The 20,627-nt window shown below is 39.0% G+C and overlaps 1 protein-coding gene across 1 annotated transcript in view; it reads right to left on the reverse strand.

The window, feature by feature from the left end:
- Window positions 1-20,627, reverse strand: part of nudcd1 (NudC domain containing 1) — a 58,268-nt gene that overhangs the window by 24,344 nt on the left and 13,297 nt on the right. Inside the window, exons 3-5 of the mRNA XM_006635638.3 lie at window positions 20,172-20,357; window positions 17,095-17,278; window positions 14,421-14,612 (exon numbers count right to left, since the gene is read on the reverse strand). Of these exons, the coding sequence (XP_006635701.2) occupies window positions 14,421-14,612; window positions 17,095-17,278; window positions 20,172-20,357 (562 nt within the window). The remainder of the gene's footprint in view (window positions 1-14,420; window positions 14,613-17,094; window positions 17,279-20,171; window positions 20,358-20,627) is intronic.

Here is a 20,627-nt window from a genome sequence, read left to right on the forward strand (position 1 = left end):
CAGGCGTCAGAATATAATGGATACAATTACTGCAGGGCTTTAAACTGTAGTATCAGAAGGCTGTCCCCAACAGTGATACACTCAGGGCTCAGAATACAATGGGATACTATGATTGCAAAGGTTTATGGAATATTAGTTTCAATAACAGTACCATCAATGCTTAATCCAGCATTATCTAACGTGGGAAACCGTAAAGATCAGAGAAAAGATCAGAAAAAAAGTCAGGATGCAGCTTCTTTTGAGCAATGTGACTTTCCTGCTACATATTTCCTTATATCATAATTTTCTTAATTTAATATAAAGAAATGCCCTACAATATTAACAGCATTCAACTCAAGTGAGCACATGAAAATAAAAACATGAAAACATTCCATTGAATTATTCTAAAATAAGATAATGCAGCATGCGACTCAGATTATCTAGGGCATCATATAATCGTCTCTTATACCTTTATTAAATGGTAGTTTTACATTCTTTATTAATAATCATTAAAAGCAAACACTTCCATATTTAACTTTCAATTTCGTTTGGAATCTAATGACAAGGAATGTTAATTATGACAGCGGTTTAATGAACCTGTCAAGTAAGCTAAGGGTAACAGAAACAGTGATGTTCATTAACTGCTTATAGTCATTTAATTTGTCATAAAATATTTATCCTTTCTGATAAAGGCAGAGTTTTCTGCAGTTACCGATTTTCAAAAGAGCGGGACTCCTCTAGTGCGACTCGCATGCAAGACAAGCGCAAAAAAGGGAGAAAAATCTCCCAGTTCACATCCAAGCCAGAACTACAGGATGCCCAAGGCACTCAAATGGCAAATTGTTAGGCCTGAAGCTTATCAGACTGTCTCAGTAAAGACCTTGAAACCAGAAAATAAGAAATCTAAGTCCTTTTTTGTAAAATGGTTTTCCTCCATCCACTACACGTATTTGTACAGTATAGTAATTAAATTGGTTAAGTCAATCAACTCTTCATTCTCTGTTGTTGAAAAAAAATCACCTCAACAACTATGTATAGGAAATGACCTCAGGTTACAAATTGTTCTGGGAAAAGTACCAGTGTATCGTGACAAGATCACCCCCACTATAATTGCAGCAGACGAACAGACCATAAAAAGAAAAACAGGAAGCACTTAAAGCAAAAGTCATCATGCTTGTTGTAATGTGTATTCAAAATACATTAAGAAAATCCTTTAAATATCTTGAAATCAAAAGACAAAGCGCTTAATTAGCTGGTAACTTCAAAGAGGCCATAACACTTGCTGCATAATTAATAGATACAGTGCCGGTGAGACATCTTGCCAGCTTAATAGAATTCCATTCTGTTTATCAGGGAGAGTTTGTTTTGCTATGGTGTGTAGGCATTGCTTGCTCAATGCAGTAAGTAGTTAGCAGAAATACCACAGAATTGTACAGTCAAAAAAATAAAAAATATTAGCTTCAAACATACAACAACCTCATTAACATCCAGTCAGCAGCATAACCAAGAGGCCAAAATGATTAGTCACCAAAGAATAGAACTAAAAGGCTCAGGAGTACCTGTGGTGACTACCCACCCCCGTGGGTGAAGGTTTGGGTTTAGACTCGGCTCATTCTCTCCTCTGGGCTGTTATAGACAACTACTGTATTCTCGACCGCTGAAGCTGATGAGCAGGACAATTGGTCAACCTTAGTCTTATAATCGTGCCTTTCAATACAGAGCCTTCTCAAGGCACTTTGATATTTATAAATAAAAACACTATTGTACTGTATATGGAATGAACAAAAAACAGACACAGTTGGGAACATCCAAAGAATGAAAGACATTAAGAACCCAAGGACATCAAAAGCACAAGTTGTAAGGCAAGATTTTTATAATAATAATAATAATAATAATTGCTTACACTTATATAGCGCTTTTCTGGACACTCCACTCAAAGCGCTTTACAGGTAATGGGGACTCCCCTCCACCACCACCAATGTGCAGCATCCACCTGGATGATGCGACGGCAGCCATAGTGCGCCAGAACGCTCACCACACATCAGCTATCAGTGGGGAGGAGAGCAGAGTAATGTAGCCAATTCATAGAGGGGGATTATTAGGAGGCCATGATTAGTAAGGGCCAATTGGAAATTTGGCCAGGACACCGGGGTTTTTAAAACATCCAAAGACGATAAGGGTCCAGCTGAAGGCCCCTGGACCCCCGGCATTTGAAGTCCTCGAAACTTTAAGGAGAGGAGCCTAGAGCCTTCTGGATGAACTGAACAAACTGGGATAACTCTCGAAGGCACAGGGGAGACAGATCATGCAACGCCTAACAAATCAACAGGAGAATTTTAAAGTTCCCCCCGTGAGAGACTGGTAGCCAGGCCAGGTTTTTCTACATAGGAGAAATGTATTCATCTTTTTTGACCACATATAGAGTGACCATTACAGCAATGGTCTTTGAGACCCACTGTGCTTTAGCAGCTTTTACAAGTATGCTAGATGTACAAAATGTGTTTCCCACTACTTAATAGTGCATGGCGACTGCACAAACAATTCTCAAGGGAATTTTTCAGCACATATAAATACCAGCCAGTTATTTGTATAAGCTCATAGGGACTCTTGTGAGTCCATAGAAATGTTTGCATAGCATTTCTTTACAACTGAATTGGATTGCAGAATGACAAGAGTGTATAAAGAGTCCACATCATTGAAATGACCAGTTGCTAAACACAGCTTCAGACTTCACTGAGACACTCATTATAAGAGTACACAATTTCCAAACATGCATGACTTGAGTACTTTCCTAAGAAACATATTCCTTGTACACTGCTCTTAATTCAAACTTTCAGCAATGCAAAAGCCTTGAGATGCATAGAAGCACAAATTTACATTTGTAATATATGAATACAAGTTACATTTTTTACAGGTTATCATCATGTAGCATTAGACGGGAGGTTGTTTGGACTCAAGGTGGGTTTTGAGGATTATGCAGTTTTAAATCAATTAGTTTGCCACTGACATAAAACAGATAATGATACCAGCAGCAGGTCAACTGTAGCCGCTGCATGGCACAGCACTGCAAAGCTAAAGAAGACACATGTGATCTCTGCCTAAGACTACTCATTTCCAAGACAGTCATTAAAACAGCAGTGAATACACATTCACTGTTGACAGCAGTAAACCCCTTTTATAATATAACATAAAAGGGTGAAGTATTTTAATATTTAACAAAGGACCGAATGCTTTCAAAAAGCACACAATGTGTATTTTTATTCTAATAAGTTTTTGTCTACCCTGTGTATTTTATTATAGCAATTACTTCTGTCGTGTTTTTATTCAAGGATAACATGATTAAAAGAAGGCTCCTGAGGTCTTTTCATTGCTTTTCTAAAGAACAAAACAGTCACTATGTGCTTTAAACATAACAGGATTTTTCTTCAAAATGTCATTATGAGAGGCTAAAACATACGTGGGTCAACTAACTGAAATTAGTAAGCGATTATCAAAAAAAAACACTTGTTTTAAAATCCCATCCATTTGCACGTGAGTCATCCAAAATGATCCAACACTCTTGCGAAAGCTGAAAAAGTCAACACCAACAAATCTCCCTTCATACTGTTTAATTCAAGTTGCACAAATACAAAGTAAAAACAGATTTGAAACAGTGTGAAAAACTGCTAGAAGCCACCTCACAAATCCAAAACTTAAGTCAAAATCTAATGGATGGTTTTTGAATAAATCAGAAATATCTTTAACTTGCACTAACTTCATCCCATTTGAAATCGGCACAGATTTTAATCTCGACACTTTCGCTCCTATTGCAACTTTTGGATGCTACAGTGGTATTAATATGTTAATGACAAAAAAAGGGTGTAGAAACCAAACAGAATTAATTCAATATCACCTCATTAATAACGCGGAGGTACAGACGGCTTCTCAAGCATGAGTTGAACGCCATCCAATTCCCCAACGGGACTCCTTACAAACAAGTTAAAAGGTGCCAAACTGGGCAAAAAAATAGCTGAAATACATGCGAACACACGAGTTGAATCCATTGAAACGCGAGTGCAAGCAAACACAAAAAGCCCCCCCCCCCTCCCCGAGAGGCTCATTCAATAGATGCACACTTCCCAGGGTGAGAACATGAACTTGGGATGCCTCAAAGCTGAGCCCTGCCACGAGCTGTGGGGAAGAAACAGCTAAATCATCCTTGGCGATAGGGGGATTCCTGAACCCTCTACTACAGCAGTATAGCCTGTAACTGGCCAGATACCTGTATGGTTTAAGTGCCCTGGTTGGAAAGGGTATTCTATTTACACCTATCCCTTGTGTAGGGGTTGCTAAACCAAACACATCCTATTTACATGAGGCTTCTTTCAAAATCCAAAACTTAAGATGCACACATGCAACTGTGAAAGAGTGGTCTTAATTAATCTGGGAGTGAGGAATTAATACAGGATTCCCCCCGGGAGGTGTTGCCACTCAGCCCTGTTATGTAGTGCAGCGCTCGTGGCACACTGACAGCTGCAACAGGAGTGTTCGGCAAATCGCTTCATCCGAGCTGAAAACCTGCACACAAGACGGCACTTAATATTCCAGCATCGGTGTTTGCACTTGTTGGAATGATGTCCACTTCTTCGAGAAGTTCAGTACATACAACAAATTCCTAATGAAAGAAACTGCATATGGCTAATAAAGTGATCTTACAACAGACTTTCCAAAAAAACAAAACACACGTTTTATGTATTGGTATTCAACAGTAAGCTTAATGCAGCCAGTATGATATCACAGTAAAATATCATATACTGATATTATATAGTATAGCACATAGTAGATGGTATATAGTATAATATCAGGTATGGCTTTTCTGCATACAGAATACAGAAGTAGGTGGCATTTGAATACAGCTGGAAGCCAACTTAATTAGGTATCTCCAATTATGCAACATATCCTGAGAAATAACATAATCCAAAAGCTAAAAAGACAGTGGTAATAAAATTACTTCCTGGCTGCTTACAAATTCATATTTACCTGTATGAAATACAAAATAAAGCAATTATTGAATGACTATGACAAAATAGTCTGATTTTACTTTAACTACTGTATGTTAGGTTACACCTCAAAATACTTTTTTTTTTTAGAATTTCCCCTGTAATTTGTTACTTTTTCATTACTTTTCATTATTTACGTTCCATAATACGGTTCATTTCACCCTGTCCGTATTTCTGCCCTCTCCGACACTAGGTACAGTATACATTGGAAGCAAATGTCTACCTTCAAGAAAAACAGCTGCAAATGCAATTTACCAAATGAATGAACCACACAATCTACTGCTGTCATTAACACCAGAAAAAGCACTATCATAGTCCCATAAGTTTTAAAAACTAATTTACTCTACTTTTTAATTATTGGAATCACTTGACATTGACATTTCTTAAAGGAAATAACAGATTATGGAAGAATGAAGTAAAAAAAAAAACTTGGATTCGGTTACTCTAGAAATTAAACAACCAAAAGTACCCTTTGCAAGGCCTGGTTATCATTTTCTTTTTGATTTAATGTTAGATTTTTTTTTCCCTGCAGGCTCAGTAATGTTGCAGGTAGGAAAACAGTCATATTTAAGATTGTCAAGATCGAACAATTCATCAGAAAATGCTCACGGCACATTTTCTAATCAACAGAAAGTCCAACAAATGTGAAGAAATAACCGTCAATGAAAAATAACTTTGTTTTCTGTTTATTTCTATTTCTTGTTGGCTTGCACCACTGGTCAGAACTAACAATGCACCTGTTCCAGCTTATTAAAGATGTTTCAATCGGTTGTTTATTTTCAATAGGTAAATTATCATGTAAATAACCATGCTTATTGGCTAAGCAATATATAAAATACACTACAAAGTTGTCAAACATGAAGCAATTAATAATTTACCAGAATACAAATTGTCTCAACATTATACAGTAGTGTAAAAAACAGACTAGATTTTCTAAAACATCTAAGGACTGTTACAGTACTCAGCCATATATCTATATTCTCATTTTACTATTTCACTATTTATTATTAAGTTTATCAAACACAAAGAAAGAAGAAAGAACTCTGATCTGCTTAATGTTATCCTACATCTGACAATGTAAGCCTACAACACACAGCTGATATTCACAAGTACCGCATAATGACTGCAACAGTGATTCAAACGTTACCTAGTGTGGAAATCTGAGGACAGCTATACTTGCTCTGTGGATGCAAACACAGTGAAATAAGGCAGTTCCCGTATAATCAAAATTAAACATTAACTCAAAAGAAACACCTGTTCTCCTTTGATTTAGAAGCGAAATTAACCAAAATAGCGTTTAACTCACGTGGTTCAAACAAGACCGTTCTCACCTGCAAAATGGTCTCTCCCGCAACTGTCGGACCCAAACGTTGGCACGGCCACAGGGGCTGGCTTTGTAGTGCCTGTTTCAGTGATGCGCATGCGTCTTCCTTGTACGGAAGACACCATTAAGAGGGGGGGAGCATTTCCTTAAACAATATTGATGTACACAAAAGGAATACGACATTTTATTTTGGTAACAGTATGTTCAATGTTTAATTGTGTACTCAATGGAGAAACGTGTATATCGGAATTCTGATAATTATTTTGTCAAATTATTTTTGCTTTATAGTGGAATATTCTAGGGGGAGGAGTTTAACCTAGAAAAGGTGGTCTTTAAGGTAGGTGGGGGGGGGGGGGGGTAGGAGGAAGTTAGTTGTAGGGAAGGTTGGGAGCTGCCTACAAAAACTATTTTTTTTACACATCAGTTAATGTATATATTATTGTACTATAGTTTTGTGGGGTTTTTTTTCCTGTGGTTAGTTTGTATTTTTCACTTTCTCTTCTTGAGTGTGGACTTTTGAAACCCAGTTCCTCTTAATAAACACCATTGCACTTCTTTGCAATTGTGGCTGTGCCAACGTCATTGCTGCATTCCCCCTCTGCCTCTAAACTCTTCAAGGAGGAGACTGTGATTTTTCTGGCATTAGGGTAGGATGGCAAGCTGTAGAGTACTAAGTCCCCAAAGAGGGAGGCCTGGACTGCGCTTTTAAAAAAACCTGACCAATGAAGCCAGAGATGGATTTGTCAACACACCAAGGAAGAAATAGGAGAAGCAATTCTTCTTGAGCAGCTGATTTGAATCCTTCCTTGTGATGTCAGGACCTGGGTCAAGGAACGTGAACTGGAGGATATATACCCAGACGATCTCAAAGCATTAAGGATGGCTGGAACATTGTAAGTACCTCTGGGAGGGGTCAGAGTCTGGAAGGCAGCCAAAGGAGAAGAAAAGGACAATGCAGACCATGTGGCAAGTAAAGGCTTTATGTTTCTATTATCAACAGACAGGGCACGAAGCATCAATGTGTCCTTTGAGGAATCCAAAAATGACTGGTTATTGCTATGCTCCAAGAAAGGAAGAAGTGGGGGACCAGAAAAATGAAAGATCTCTGTATATACCTGTGACTGCTAAAGGACATGCAGTCCATGCACTCCTGGATAGTGGTAGCTCTCCGTCTTTGATAAAGAAACATCATGTACCAGATAGCAGCACTATATATGATCAACAGACACCGATTCAGTGTGTACATGGTGATCAGAAGCACTGTCCCATGGCAGAAATGACAATGGTGGTAGAAGATCAAAAGTATCTGATGACAGTGGGGCGTAGTGGAACCATTTACCAGGTGGCATGATTTTAGGCAGAGATCTACCAGTGCTATATGACTTGCCACAAAATAATGCCAATGTAGAGAGTTTTTAAGGTCATGTTTCATGTCCAATAGTCACGAGGGCTCGTGCAAAAGTTCCTTGCTACCTATGCAAAACTTGTGCCAAAGTTTGTGCGAGGGAGGAACCATAGGACAGAGGAAGATCCATCAACAGCGGCGCCTTGAAAAACAGCTAGGTAGCCCTATACCTAAAGTACATGGATCTGGGCTGAGTCCAGGGCGATGGGAAATCCCAAATGACATCAGGAAATTACAGAAGGAAGATCCACCTCTTGTTCCTTTATTTAAGAAAGCTTGTGGGAATGAGTTGAAAATGTGTGAAGGGGAGAAGTATATTGTAGAAGATAATGCATTATATATTGCCAGGGAAAACTGACAAGCGCTTGGTCATACCCAGTAGTTTTAGGCCAATGATTTTACACCTTGCACATACAATTCCATGGGCAGGGCATTTAGGACATCAAAAAGCATATTCGAGGATTAGCTCACACTTTTATTGGCCAACACCATACAAGGATGTGCAAACATATTGTTAAACATGCCCCGAGTGCCAGAAAACCAGCATTCTGCAGAAATCTAACCGAGCTCCTCTTCAACCTTTGCCAATAATTTCCAGCCCATTCGCAGAATAGCTATGGATATCGTTGGATAGACCTTCAGAGAAAAGTAGTTCAGGATACCAATATATACCAGTTATCTGTGACTATGCAACCTGTTTTCCTGAAGCATTTCCACTTTACTAAATAACACCAAATGTTATCGGTACAGTTGTGCAACTATTTTCTACGGAGGGAATTCCAACAGAAATCTGGACTGATCCGGGAACTAACTTCACTTCCCGACTGATGAAAAGGCTCCATCAACAGTTAGGTATTACAGCGATAAAGACCAGTCCCCATCATCCACAGGCAGACGGACATGTGGAAAGGTTTAATCAAACTCTTAAGAATGTGCTAAAGAAATTAGTGTGATACTGTGTCTGTGTGATACTACGTGTAATTTGTGTCTACACCCTTTCTACCTGCATATGAAAAAACAAAACCATAAGTATCAGTACTACAAAATATCAGAAGATTTCACATTTTGTACATTACCTCTGCTTACCTAGTACAAGACAGGTAAGCAGAGGTAGATTCCAAATTTGAGTGTTGTCTCTTATCAGGCCAGATCTTATCCTAGTTTCTGCAGCACTGAGGAGACTGAAAGTATTTGATAACCACCCTAGATGGAAAGCTGGGTCATCACCATGTTACCCCTAGAAATGCTTCCTGCGATTTCTAGAGATCGGTAGAGGTGAATCATTTTCCTCAAGGGTACACCAGTAATGTCTTTAAGAGAATCAAAGTCACAACCTTCCAGCTGGGATTCTGATGCCTTAAGTACTACTCTACACTGGAAACATTTGTCAACTAAACTGGGAAAATGGTATGTAAATGCAAGGAATTATACAGTATGTTATATAAATTATGTTTCATCCAAAGACATTCTCTTCATTTATCAAAGCTGCAACTTGCATGTGTATATTTTTTTCCCCCTAAACGTTATGGTGTTTAAAGCTGACAGGGTGCAAGGAAAATAAAAAAATATTACATTTACTTTCTTATAAATCACTTTTTGGTGAAAAGAAAATCCTACAAACTAATCATCAGTGATCAGGGTACATCAGGTTGCCATGTTTTTCTGAAACTATTATTTTCTTTAAGGCCGAGTTTTCCTTTTTTGTGGTTTCTATGGTAACCAAGGGTTGAGTAAATTGCCACAAAGTATCTTTTGCCTCCCACTGTCAAGAAGTGCCCAGAAAAGGAGGTTCTGTAATAAAGCAATAAAGAAAACTGCAAATAGTAAAACTGAGAAAATATCACTTTGGAAAACATTCAGGTAATGGATAAAAAAAGAAAATGAAAATGCTATGATTGCCTCCATCTTTAAAAACACACTTTTTATTGGGATATTTATGCAACAAACAAGCAATAGCGTGCGAGCTGTCGTCACTTTCTGAGGTTGCTAGAAAAGCATCCAAACAAAAAAAGATGACTAATCATCAGTTATCAATAACAAGGTGCCATTATTGCACTGTAAGAACTTATGTCAGGAGAATAAATATACTGAGCATCAAAAACTGAGCCACATCTGCATGTATGGTTTTAAAAGAATAAAACACATGGTGAATAGAAAATGTTTTAATTGATCATTCACAACTGAACTCAATACACTCAAGTGACTGCATTACCATTACCATCGCTTCATTAGTGAAAGAGTTAATTAGGCTCAGGTGAAGCAGTGATTTACCTTATTGAGTTTCAAGCACTGGAAAAAAAATACAGGAAATAAAGAGAAGGGAATCTGAATACCCCACTTGCAACACCTCAGATGGACTCTTCAATGACCAATTATGGTTTTGTGTAGCTCATCCCAGTTGGACATCAGGAAATGTGGTGCAGACAAGTGGAATAATTCACAATTTTTTTGAGTACGACAAACTAACTGATGGTAAGATCCAAGTGTGATGCTCTGGGTAGGAGTGTGTAGCTGCTGGGGAATTCTACTGGTAGTGATGGCAGCCAGACTGCTCTCCATGGAACAAGTCCTGGGACTTCATGTGCTGCCCTTTATTTAAGCTCATTCTGACATGACAACATTCCAACCATGCATGTGAGAAGAGAATTTAATAAGAATTGCTTACACTTATATAGCTCTTTTCTGGACACTCCACTCAAAGTGCTTTACAGGTAATGGGGACTCCCCTCCACCACCACCAGTGTGCAGCCCCACCTGGATGATGGGACCGCAGTCCGACTGCACCAGTACGCTTGCTACACACCTGCTCTCAGGGGGGAGGAGAATAGACTGATGATGCCAATTCATAAATGGGGATAATCAGGAGGCCATGCTTGGTAAAGGTCAGGGGGAAACTTGGCCAGGATGCCAGAGGAACACCCCATTTGTGAGAAATGCCCTGGGATTTTTAATGACCATAGAGACTCAGGACCTCAGTTTAACGCCTCATGCATGGTGCGTTTTTACAGTATAATGTCACTATACTGGGGCATTAGGACCCACACAGATCGCAAGGTGAGCGCCCCCTACTGGTCCCACTAATACCTCTTCCAGCAGCAACCTTAGTTTTTCCCAGGAGGTCTCCCATCCAGGGACTGACCAGGCTCACAATACTGAGCTCCAGTGGGGCTGCCAGTTCTGACCTGCGGTGTGAAGAAAAACTGACCCTGTCAAATCCCAAAATGCAAAGCATATCCAATTCTGGCTGGAAACCAGGTATACCAGGTGCTTCACCTTTCCATTTATTCTGAAGTTCATTCCTTCATCCATCAGGAGAATTAGGTTTGTCCAAGCCGCAGCTTCTTCAATGGATAATGTAGTGTAGAGAGATCCAGTTTCTGCAAAACTCAGATTCTGCTACTCTTAATACGATCAGATCTCTACTGTTAAAATCAAGGTTTTCGTTAGTATTATTTGTGTGTCAAAATTCCACTGCCTCCCTGCTCAAGTACACCTCATTATGTTACTCACAGCTTCCTGCAGGCTGACGAATGACCACACATTAATAGCGTTGCAAACTGCTAACTGTGCCCTAGGGTTTACTGTCCTTGCTTTAAAATTATATCGTAAGGCTTTTCACTTACATTTTTCGAAGTCTGCGTCTCTAATCTCACCCTCGGACTACGATTGTATCTGCAGGGCATGCACTTCAGACAAATGTTCTGCAGACACATGTGGTTCTAACTCAACTGCTTCTAAGAGCACAATGGAAAAGCTTATGTAAAACCAAAACCATTCTCTGTGATTCCAGGCATGCTGGCAAGTTGCTTAGAAGGGAAGGGTGTGTTTGTATTGTGTATAAACTATGTTTTCACATGCTGTGTAATTAGTTCATTTGTCCAAAAATGACAACAGATGGCCCTTTTCTGGTAGTTTGCTAAACGAATCGGCATAAGAACAGTATTAAAAATGTGTGTTGCAAACAGATTCATGTCTTCAAAATTCACAGCTGCAGCCGGAGCCTATCCCTGCAAGCAGCGGGTGGAAGATGGGGTACAGTGTGGATGGGACGCCCTATCCATCTCGGTGCAGACACAGACACACACTCACACCAGGGCCCGATCCCTGCAGCCAAATTTACACACCAGTCCTGTCATACTAGGACAGTGGGAAGAAACTGGGGCTCCCAGAGGAAACCCACAGGAACATGAGCAGAACATGAAAAATGCGGCTGATCCTCATCCTGATCCTCATCATTTGTTGTACGTTGAGGTAACCAGTGCTTTTCTTCCTACAGCGAACATTCTTAGAAATTCTCAGTTAAATCGGCTAATAATTAAGGAGTTGGTTGTAGCAGAATTGGGTAATGGAGCAGATTGGAGAGGCTGCAAGGTAACCTGCCCTGCTCTAGAGCTTAGTTTTATACCAGCTGGAAATCAGAGCATTTTGATTTATTCATCCATTCTTTAACCACTTCATCCAGTTCAGGGTCTTGAGAGAGCCGGATCCTATTCTGGCAAGCAACAGGTGCATGGCAGGTAGCACCCTGGACAGGATGCTAGTCCATCGCAGGACACACACACAGATAGACACTCTCACACACAAAAGGGCCCGTTTTTCCAGAAGCTAATTAACATGCCAGTATGCCTTTGGACTGTGGGAGGAAACGAGTACACACAGGAAATCAAGATGAACAAAGGAGGGACACTTTGAGAGCACCCTAGGTCTGAAACTGGAACACTTATCTTTTGACACGTTGAATTCAAAGCCCCAAGTCTGGGAAGCAGTAATGCCAACTGCTGCACCACCATGCCACCGAAGTTGCAGTGCTTTTGTTAAAAATGTTAAATAAGAAGAACATGCGACACAAATTATCAGTATAGGAAGGGCTCTAAATTAACAGCATTACTCACACAAGACAACTCTGCATTGTTAAAGTACATCAGTATTAAATTTCAGGATCATTACATGACTAAAATTGCCTTTGAACTGAAAGTTACTGTACAGTGAACACATCTAAGCAAAGATAATTTAGTAATTTGAGGAAATTACTCTCCTTTGATACTGCTGCTTAAGAACTTATCTTGCATTCTTACTATATGACCTTCTACTCCTCTCTGGAGAGAAAATTAGCTTAAAGTCCCAGGGATGACAACAGCATTAATATTTCAAACCTAATTTGGTTCGCCAAATTCTCCTTTTGAGAGTGCGAGCCACGTCTTAGGAATATTGGGTATGGAGATGCAGACAGTAAAATGTATTACAATTTCAGTTAGCACCAGTGCAACAAAGCTTCAAGCTCACCGCACCCCATTATTCACCATATCAGCTGTATTATGGCTTTCTTTCGAATACATCCCATAGCCACCTCTGAAGTCATGAGATAAAAATCCCTAAAATGTTTTAAATAAAAATTAAACCAGTTACCACCAATAGTTTTGACATCAATCGCTTTCAGAAACACGTATTTTCTTCTTAAGACAGTACCATGTAGAGATCTGATATCATATCAATCATAACCTACTAGATACTTAAATGCACAAGCATTAGTAGTTGGCAATTTGGTTAACGGATAACTAAAGGAACGGCATGAGCAGTGACCAATTTTAGATGGAAACCAATTTTAGATGGAAACAGGAACAACACACGTAATTGACTGTGGATTCCACTTGTTCCTTTAATGTTTTCCATAACCAGCTAACCTGGAGCCACGAGTTCCATCCTGTGTCATAGCAGCTCTCTGTAGTGCTTGGCCACAAGGAGGAGGACAGACGTCCCCCAGCGCAGACATCAAGCCACTTATCTTTTGACACGCTGCAAGCTCTGCCGTGCCAGTCACAGCAGAACTGCTGCTGGCTAAAGTGGCGGTGATTCTAGCACTGGTTTCACGGCTAGCTTAACGGCCATTTGTCACTGTGAGTTGGAAAACCCAGACAGCCCTAGCCAGCTCTGCCAAATGTATATACCGCTGCTTAGTCACAATCAGAGTGACATGACCCGGGCTCAAAATCGTAACACCGAAGGTACCGATCTCTATTGAGTGAGTGCCTTTACTGTTCGAACCACTGTGAAGCCACTTGCACTGTGTCCAATTTTAAAGGGCGTTCATGCTCATAATCCTTTTTGTCTACAGTAGTGAAATAGTCATATCTGAGAAGTGAACTGCACTGGCTGTAACCTTTAGGCTTATTTGTGTATCCAGACTATGGTTCTATAAGATCTTGATTCCTTCATCAGGTGAGGCACTGTTAATATCAATACCACTCTGAGCTAAAGACACATTAATGTTTGCAATTTGTCAGATATGTAGGCCTGTCTTTGCTCAGAAAACCCATTTCCAGCAGGGAAGGATTTTCATAGTTATTGGCTTTCCACTTCAGGATAATATTTCACTGATTTCTGTTCAGTAAGATTGCCCTTGAAGAAGCTGTTTGTGAAAATTCACTAAGAAAGTCCATTCTCATCACAATATCTTCAACAGTTAAATTCATTTCCTTGAGTAACCTCAGCTATTTCTGTTATCTATTATGTTGAAGAAAGACAGATACCCATCATTATTTCAGCATGTTTTTTCAAAACTACGAATGTTCGCAAAAATAAAAACCGATGTGAACGTTGGTGTACAGGATTCAGCCTGCACTCTTTCACAAACACCAAGGCCTTTTCTTCAAACTTGAGAAAAATGCTTTCCTACCAGTTTTTTCCTCAACTTCCATGGGTTTTTCGTCATCCTCTTCCAGTGGTTTCCCATCAACGTGAGTGAATTTGAAAGGCTTCCCAGATGCGATCATCAAGCCTTCTCCCTTGGGTTCAATCGCAGCATAGTGAGGAACTGATTTCCCATGCAGAATGCGTCTCTTCGTGATCTCGTATTTTGTTTCCTGTTCTGTAGTTTATGAAAATACAGGAGAAGGGATTAACACACAGGATGTCAAAAACTGCAATTGCTTTGTAAACCTCTGGTCCTGAACGTGAATTTATAGATGGATAAGAGTAGAAACAATTTTAAATGAGACATTCAGACAGTTCACCACTGGACAGTTATTTTTGTTTCCGAGTTAGAAGATACATATTAGTCCGATATTCAAAAATAGAGTACTGCAGTCTTTTCCACTAAAAAGTATGCAACAGCGTAAAATTAACATTTTGTGTTGTACTGTAACTTTTAGCATGTTGTAAAAGCATTTTATAGGAAGTACTGATTAACCTCCCTTTTTAATTTGCACACAACCCGTACTAAAGTTTCCAGAAAGCAATTATTTTGCATTAGCTCACAAGCTATGCAAAAAATCTTATTAGAAACATAAGATAAGAAACTAGGGCATTGCTAAATGAACTTCAGGGTTTTATGCACAAGCAACAACAGTAAGTGAAACACACAGAGCATAAATAAGGCGTATTTAGATTTTCAAAAGGCTTTTAATCTTTTATGAGGACCTTTACAGACAGCAGGCATTGCGGGGGGGATGTGCGTTTGGATTGAAAACAAGTGGATAGAAAACAGGGTAGGAGACGGTGCTCAAATTGTGGAGATGTAATGTAGTGGGGATACTGCAAGTATCTGTATTCGTACCACCAATCTTTCTCATTTATACTGGTAAACTGGATTAGTCGCATTGGTGCTACAGTGGGATACATGTATCTTCCATTATTGTGGCATGGAAAAGTGAAATTTACTGTACTATGGCAATATTATTGTCTTTATCTGTAGCTATGCGTGATTAAGTGAATTACCATATGAGCTTTTAACCCTTTATGTCAAAATGCCCTCAATATTGTATGTCACTAATTCACAGTAGTAAATATGTATAAGGTTAGGAAAAAGAGAATTATACATACTGTAGCTACTACAGTATTTCACAAAGATTCTGTTTAATGCCAGCCAGCCGTTCACAACTATAATATATGAAGTATATGACTCTTAAGTTGAGTATCCTATCAGCAATTAGCGATATTGATATTTTATTCCTTATAATGAAATAATATGGTACAACTATTTTAACATTAGTTGCAACATTTTAAGACATTTTAAATTACATTCATTATGAGTAACTAAGTATTCGTTGTTGGTTTTTTTTACAAATACAAGTGTCTAAAAGGTCTTTATTTCATTTTTATGCAGTCACTACATGGTTCGTTCCATATCAGAATCGGTGTCTGTCTGTCACCACTGAGGTTAAAGGAATTATGTGAAAGAAGGATTTATTTTTGCTGTGATGGATGCTTGGCTTTGACAGGCAGAGAAACCCACTGTGGAATTACAGGCCCTATTCATTCTAATTGACAGCTGCACAGCTATACTCTAATCACCTCAAGCATTCACAACGCAAACAAATCTGCTATTTCTTCACACTTCACCCAGTGCACTTTATGCATTTTTAAGAACACTTGACACATGCATCCAGCACAGCCATCCACTTATCCATCTTCAAAACAGCGAACGCATTATGCACCACCACAGAGGACAATCAAATGCAGAAAGTCAAAACTCTCCTGTGAAACACGTCTTGTTAGTTTCACATTTTCAAAACCCAAATATTAACTAAGTGGTCAAACACAAAGCCCCCCACAACCTCATCCTAACCCTCCCGAGTCCTTCTCCTCCTCCCCCTCCTCCTCCATGGACGTTCCCACCCAAGGGACGCCTAAGAAAGAAACACCCAGCTACTGTACGACAGAGGCACTGTGCAATGAGGACTTGAGCAGATCAGCTGCAGCACTCCAAGCCCCATCGCCTTCACTCCTGGTAAGACAGGACAGGCTCCAATGATATTAGAGGAAGGACAGTGAAGTATCCCAAATCAGCGTCAATATATATTAACTGCTAATGAGACCAACCAAATTAGCCAAAATCAGAGTTACCTTAACAAATTTAGTAAAGAAACAAATATCCTTGTTTGGAAACCTGCAAAATGTAGTAAGGCCAGTTGAAGATAGACCTGTATAAAGTTCAAGCCTTTATTTGTTTTAGTTAAAAATGGCTCTTTAGAATAAAGCCTTATTTACCAAAATGCAAAAATTTAGCTAATTTTACGATTGATCTTGCGTAGTACAATGATTTTGAAACATTATATACAAAATTTTAAGTCAATCTGGTACTTAACAAGGAGAGTATTTGTCCACAGAGGCGTGCTCCCTTTGCTCCTATTTAGGCGTGTACTAAGATTCACCGATCCGTAGTACAGTTTTCTTAATAGCTGCTTGAACAGACTGATTAACTTTAGAAGCACCCAGCACCATTTTTTATAGTCTGTAATTTGAATCAGGTCTCTGAAGAGACATATGCATGTGTGCCTGCCCTCATTTGGCAAATCTATACCCATTTCAATGTAATGTAGCAGCAAAAATGACATTTAAGAGGTACTTACCCTGTCCGCCTGTATTAGTTATGCTGAGCCATTCAAGTGATACAGAAAACCCACTGCCTTTTACATCCGATTCATCCTTCTCAATTCGCAGTAGGAGAGCCTCCACTGTGTGAGTGCCAGTGCTCACATATGAAAGGCTGTTAATGATGATAAATGGCTCCCCAATATCTTGGTTAAACAACATCTGAAAACATATTTTACAGGCACAGAAGAAAGAAACAATACATTACATGAGTCACCCCGATTGGCAGTAAAAAAACAGAAACACATTTCTTCTCTTTGTTTCAGTGGTACAGATTTAGAAATACTCGTGGATATAAACTTAGAATCTGAAATCTGTTGTGTCCACAATGACACCTGGGAAGAAAACGACACAAAGCAGGTGTATAAAAATCAAAGTTTGAGCAAAAGAAAACTACTCATTTTCACAAACTGCAGCCTGAATTCACATTCACATTTCAACCGGTGTGATACTGAAGACCCAGAAAAGGGGTTCTGAAACCAGTACTGTTGACAATAGAAGTGGCAGACAAAGAAAACCCAAAAGGTGTTCATGTTTCTACAAGAACAGTAAGACGCATGTTAGCGCAAAATAATCCTAAAACACGTGTGGTTGCTCAGAAACCCCTGCTGAAAGGAAATATAAAAATGAAATCAAACCTGGATAAATTAGCTTTTTATACACAACTTTGGGTTCTTTAGCAGTAGTCAATGGCAGGTTGGAAAGCTATGTAAGAGTCCTAACTAGTTTACAACAGCTACAGCATGAAAGCAGATCGTACTGTAGCATGGCGAATTAAGAGTGTTGCAGATTAACACGAAATTCAAGGTGCCCTGTCTGCCACCAAGTACAGAGAGCTTGGATCCATATATAGGAGTACATTCCAGCGAGACTCATGCTTCAGCGTTATGTTAAATCACAAGTACATACCCGATTTCTATGCAGTGTAGAGAAAATGTTTTGGGGATATAAAGAAGCTGATGGGACACTTACAAATATATTCTGCCCTTCAAAATGTCCTGGTATGATCATCACTAAGGCCGTGTCGTACTTCATGGAAGCTGAGAAAGCTCCCAATAACTAATCCGAATTATGGACACTGTTAAGTTTGGAGCAATGTACTATTTGCCTTAGCTGCTTATCCTGCAGCAGAAATATTTTCTGTAATAATGAATGGTGTTTACACTGTGACACATTCGATTAATATAATTGCACTTTTTGCCAAATATGGTCTTTTGTCAATTATTTCCAATACTTTATGTTTGAGGATGCACTAAACACTAAAGTATAGAAAGACTGTAAATGCAGCAAAACACTAACAATGGTAACAGGAGACTCCAGGCTACATTTAAGAGGGGCTAAGAGTTATTTCATTTGACAAAACATCACAATTAGTTGAACACCATCTGTTTGTTTTTTTCCCAGTGCAGGGGACATTTTCAATAATCAGACAAGTTTTCGATAACCACGATGAGCTTCAACCATATAAAATTAGAATCTCAAGATAAGATTGAAGTAATTAAGTGACAATTTGGACTAAAAATCTAAGAATGGGTTAACCATTCTACTTTAAAGATTATTCTCTGGTGTCTTCAGATTCACAAATATTCAAACTGACGCCCACACAGCTTCACTGTAGTGGTCCTCTGTGGTTTGTGAGTAATAGACTATTGCTTCACACCAGCTTCTGATGACAATGATTTTTCATTTGGCAAAAAATAACAGTCTCTGATTTCAATCAGCAAGTAAAATTATGCTCATTATTTTCTCAGAGAACTAATGTTGTATGAAATGCACATTTTAAAAATGGTTACCACAGTAGATGTCCATATATCTATATTGCACTGTGAAAAACAAATATAATACATGTTTGAAAAAATAAAACAAAAATTAACATCAATTGAATATGGTTATAATAGCACATTTTTTCACAGACCTTTTCTGACTGCACTGAAAATTCTGATAATACAGAAAATGAACCAAATGACCACCACATGATAGAAAGATTTAATAGAATCCACACTGAGACATTAGTGAGATTATACATTTGTTATTAAGCTTAGCTACTTTGAAGAGGTAACCTGTATGATTATTATATCCCATTGAGATAATAATAAGAGCACATAAAAAGGAAAGAATGATTTATGCTCTGCTTTGTATCCTCCATGGCAGTTCAAAATGTACGTATTCGTAAATGTAGAGCTCTTCTGACCTCAGGCTACAGAGGATTAATTAATTTAAAACTCCATGTGTGCTTATCATTTAGCCTGTCCTGTGTTAGTGTTTTATCATGCCTGTCATGTTATCAAATTAATATTCTGCTAGTAACTGCAGATGTTAAATCATCATACATCTAAGCCACTGCTTAAGAAAAAGCAGTGTGTGAAAGAAAACCACATTCATAGAACAAGAAAATACTTCGATTTCTCCGTTTAGATAATAATTACAATAATTAGTCAAAACAAGCAAACAAAAAATAAGTGTAACATCTGTTTATAAAATTGGTTATATTCTCAGTAGTTATTCAAAGCTAAGCTTGCTTCTAATGTGTATTGTTAGAAGTGTGCTATATTAATACAGGCCTGAATTGAACTCTAATGTTTAAATATACTTTCACAAACAAAGCAGACATGGAGTCTTGTCTAAAAAAATAAGATAGCAATAAAAAGGTCACCTATATAACCTATGTAAATCATTTGGCAACCCTCTTATAAAACATAAAATGCCATTATTAAGCTATTATATGTAAATTTTCAGAAAAAAGCAATGCATTCCAAAGCAAAGCCATGAACGTATTCGAGTAGACCTCTAATATGTACCTTGATCCTTAGAAACATTCCAAAACACAGGCCAATTCATAATTTGGAGCGAGGAGTTGGTTTTTGTCAGTCAATCTGCTTGGAGCAAAACTCTCAGCCTGCCACAGGACTCTACTAATGCTCCGTCGGGATTTTTTAGGACATGTAGTGAAGATTAACAGTGTGGCTTAAACTCTAACACTCCGGGATGCAATTACACTGTTGGCTGGCCTGGTAAATGTATCTGCGCAGCCTTCAGACCTATGGAGGAATCCTACCTCCCACTTCGCATGTGCACTGTCCCCTCTCTTGCTGGTTCTCAGGAGACACAGCTTGCCGGTCCCGTCGGACAGAGCGACCCAGGTGGAGGACACAAAGCTCAAAGAGGCACACAGGCGGTTCTCGCACGTGCTGAGGTCCGACGGGATCCTGAACACTTCCCTAGGTTTTCCCAAAGCAGTGTCCTGGGATTTAAAAAAAAAAAAAACAAGCCGTCAACAACTGGTTCTGTCTTGTTCCAGTGCTAATAGGGAACAGCAAACCAATAACTTGCCCTACAAAATAGTTGACTTTTGCTCTTTCACTCGCTCAGTCAGTAGAGGTTTTCTGAGCAAGTGCTCCATTCTAGAAGTGGACTAGTTGGATATTCTTTTCAGGTGAAGTTTCCAAAAGCTGTAATACCCCACAGATCTTTGCGAGGGATTTAGAAATGGAGTTTTGCCACAGAGTTAGTC

This window comes from Lepisosteus oculatus, chromosome 10, assembly GCF_040954835.1.
Source record: "Lepisosteus oculatus isolate fLepOcu1 chromosome 10, fLepOcu1.hap2, whole genome shotgun sequence".
NCBI classification, from domain to species: Eukaryota; Metazoa; Chordata; class Actinopteri; order Semionotiformes; family Lepisosteidae; genus Lepisosteus; species Lepisosteus oculatus.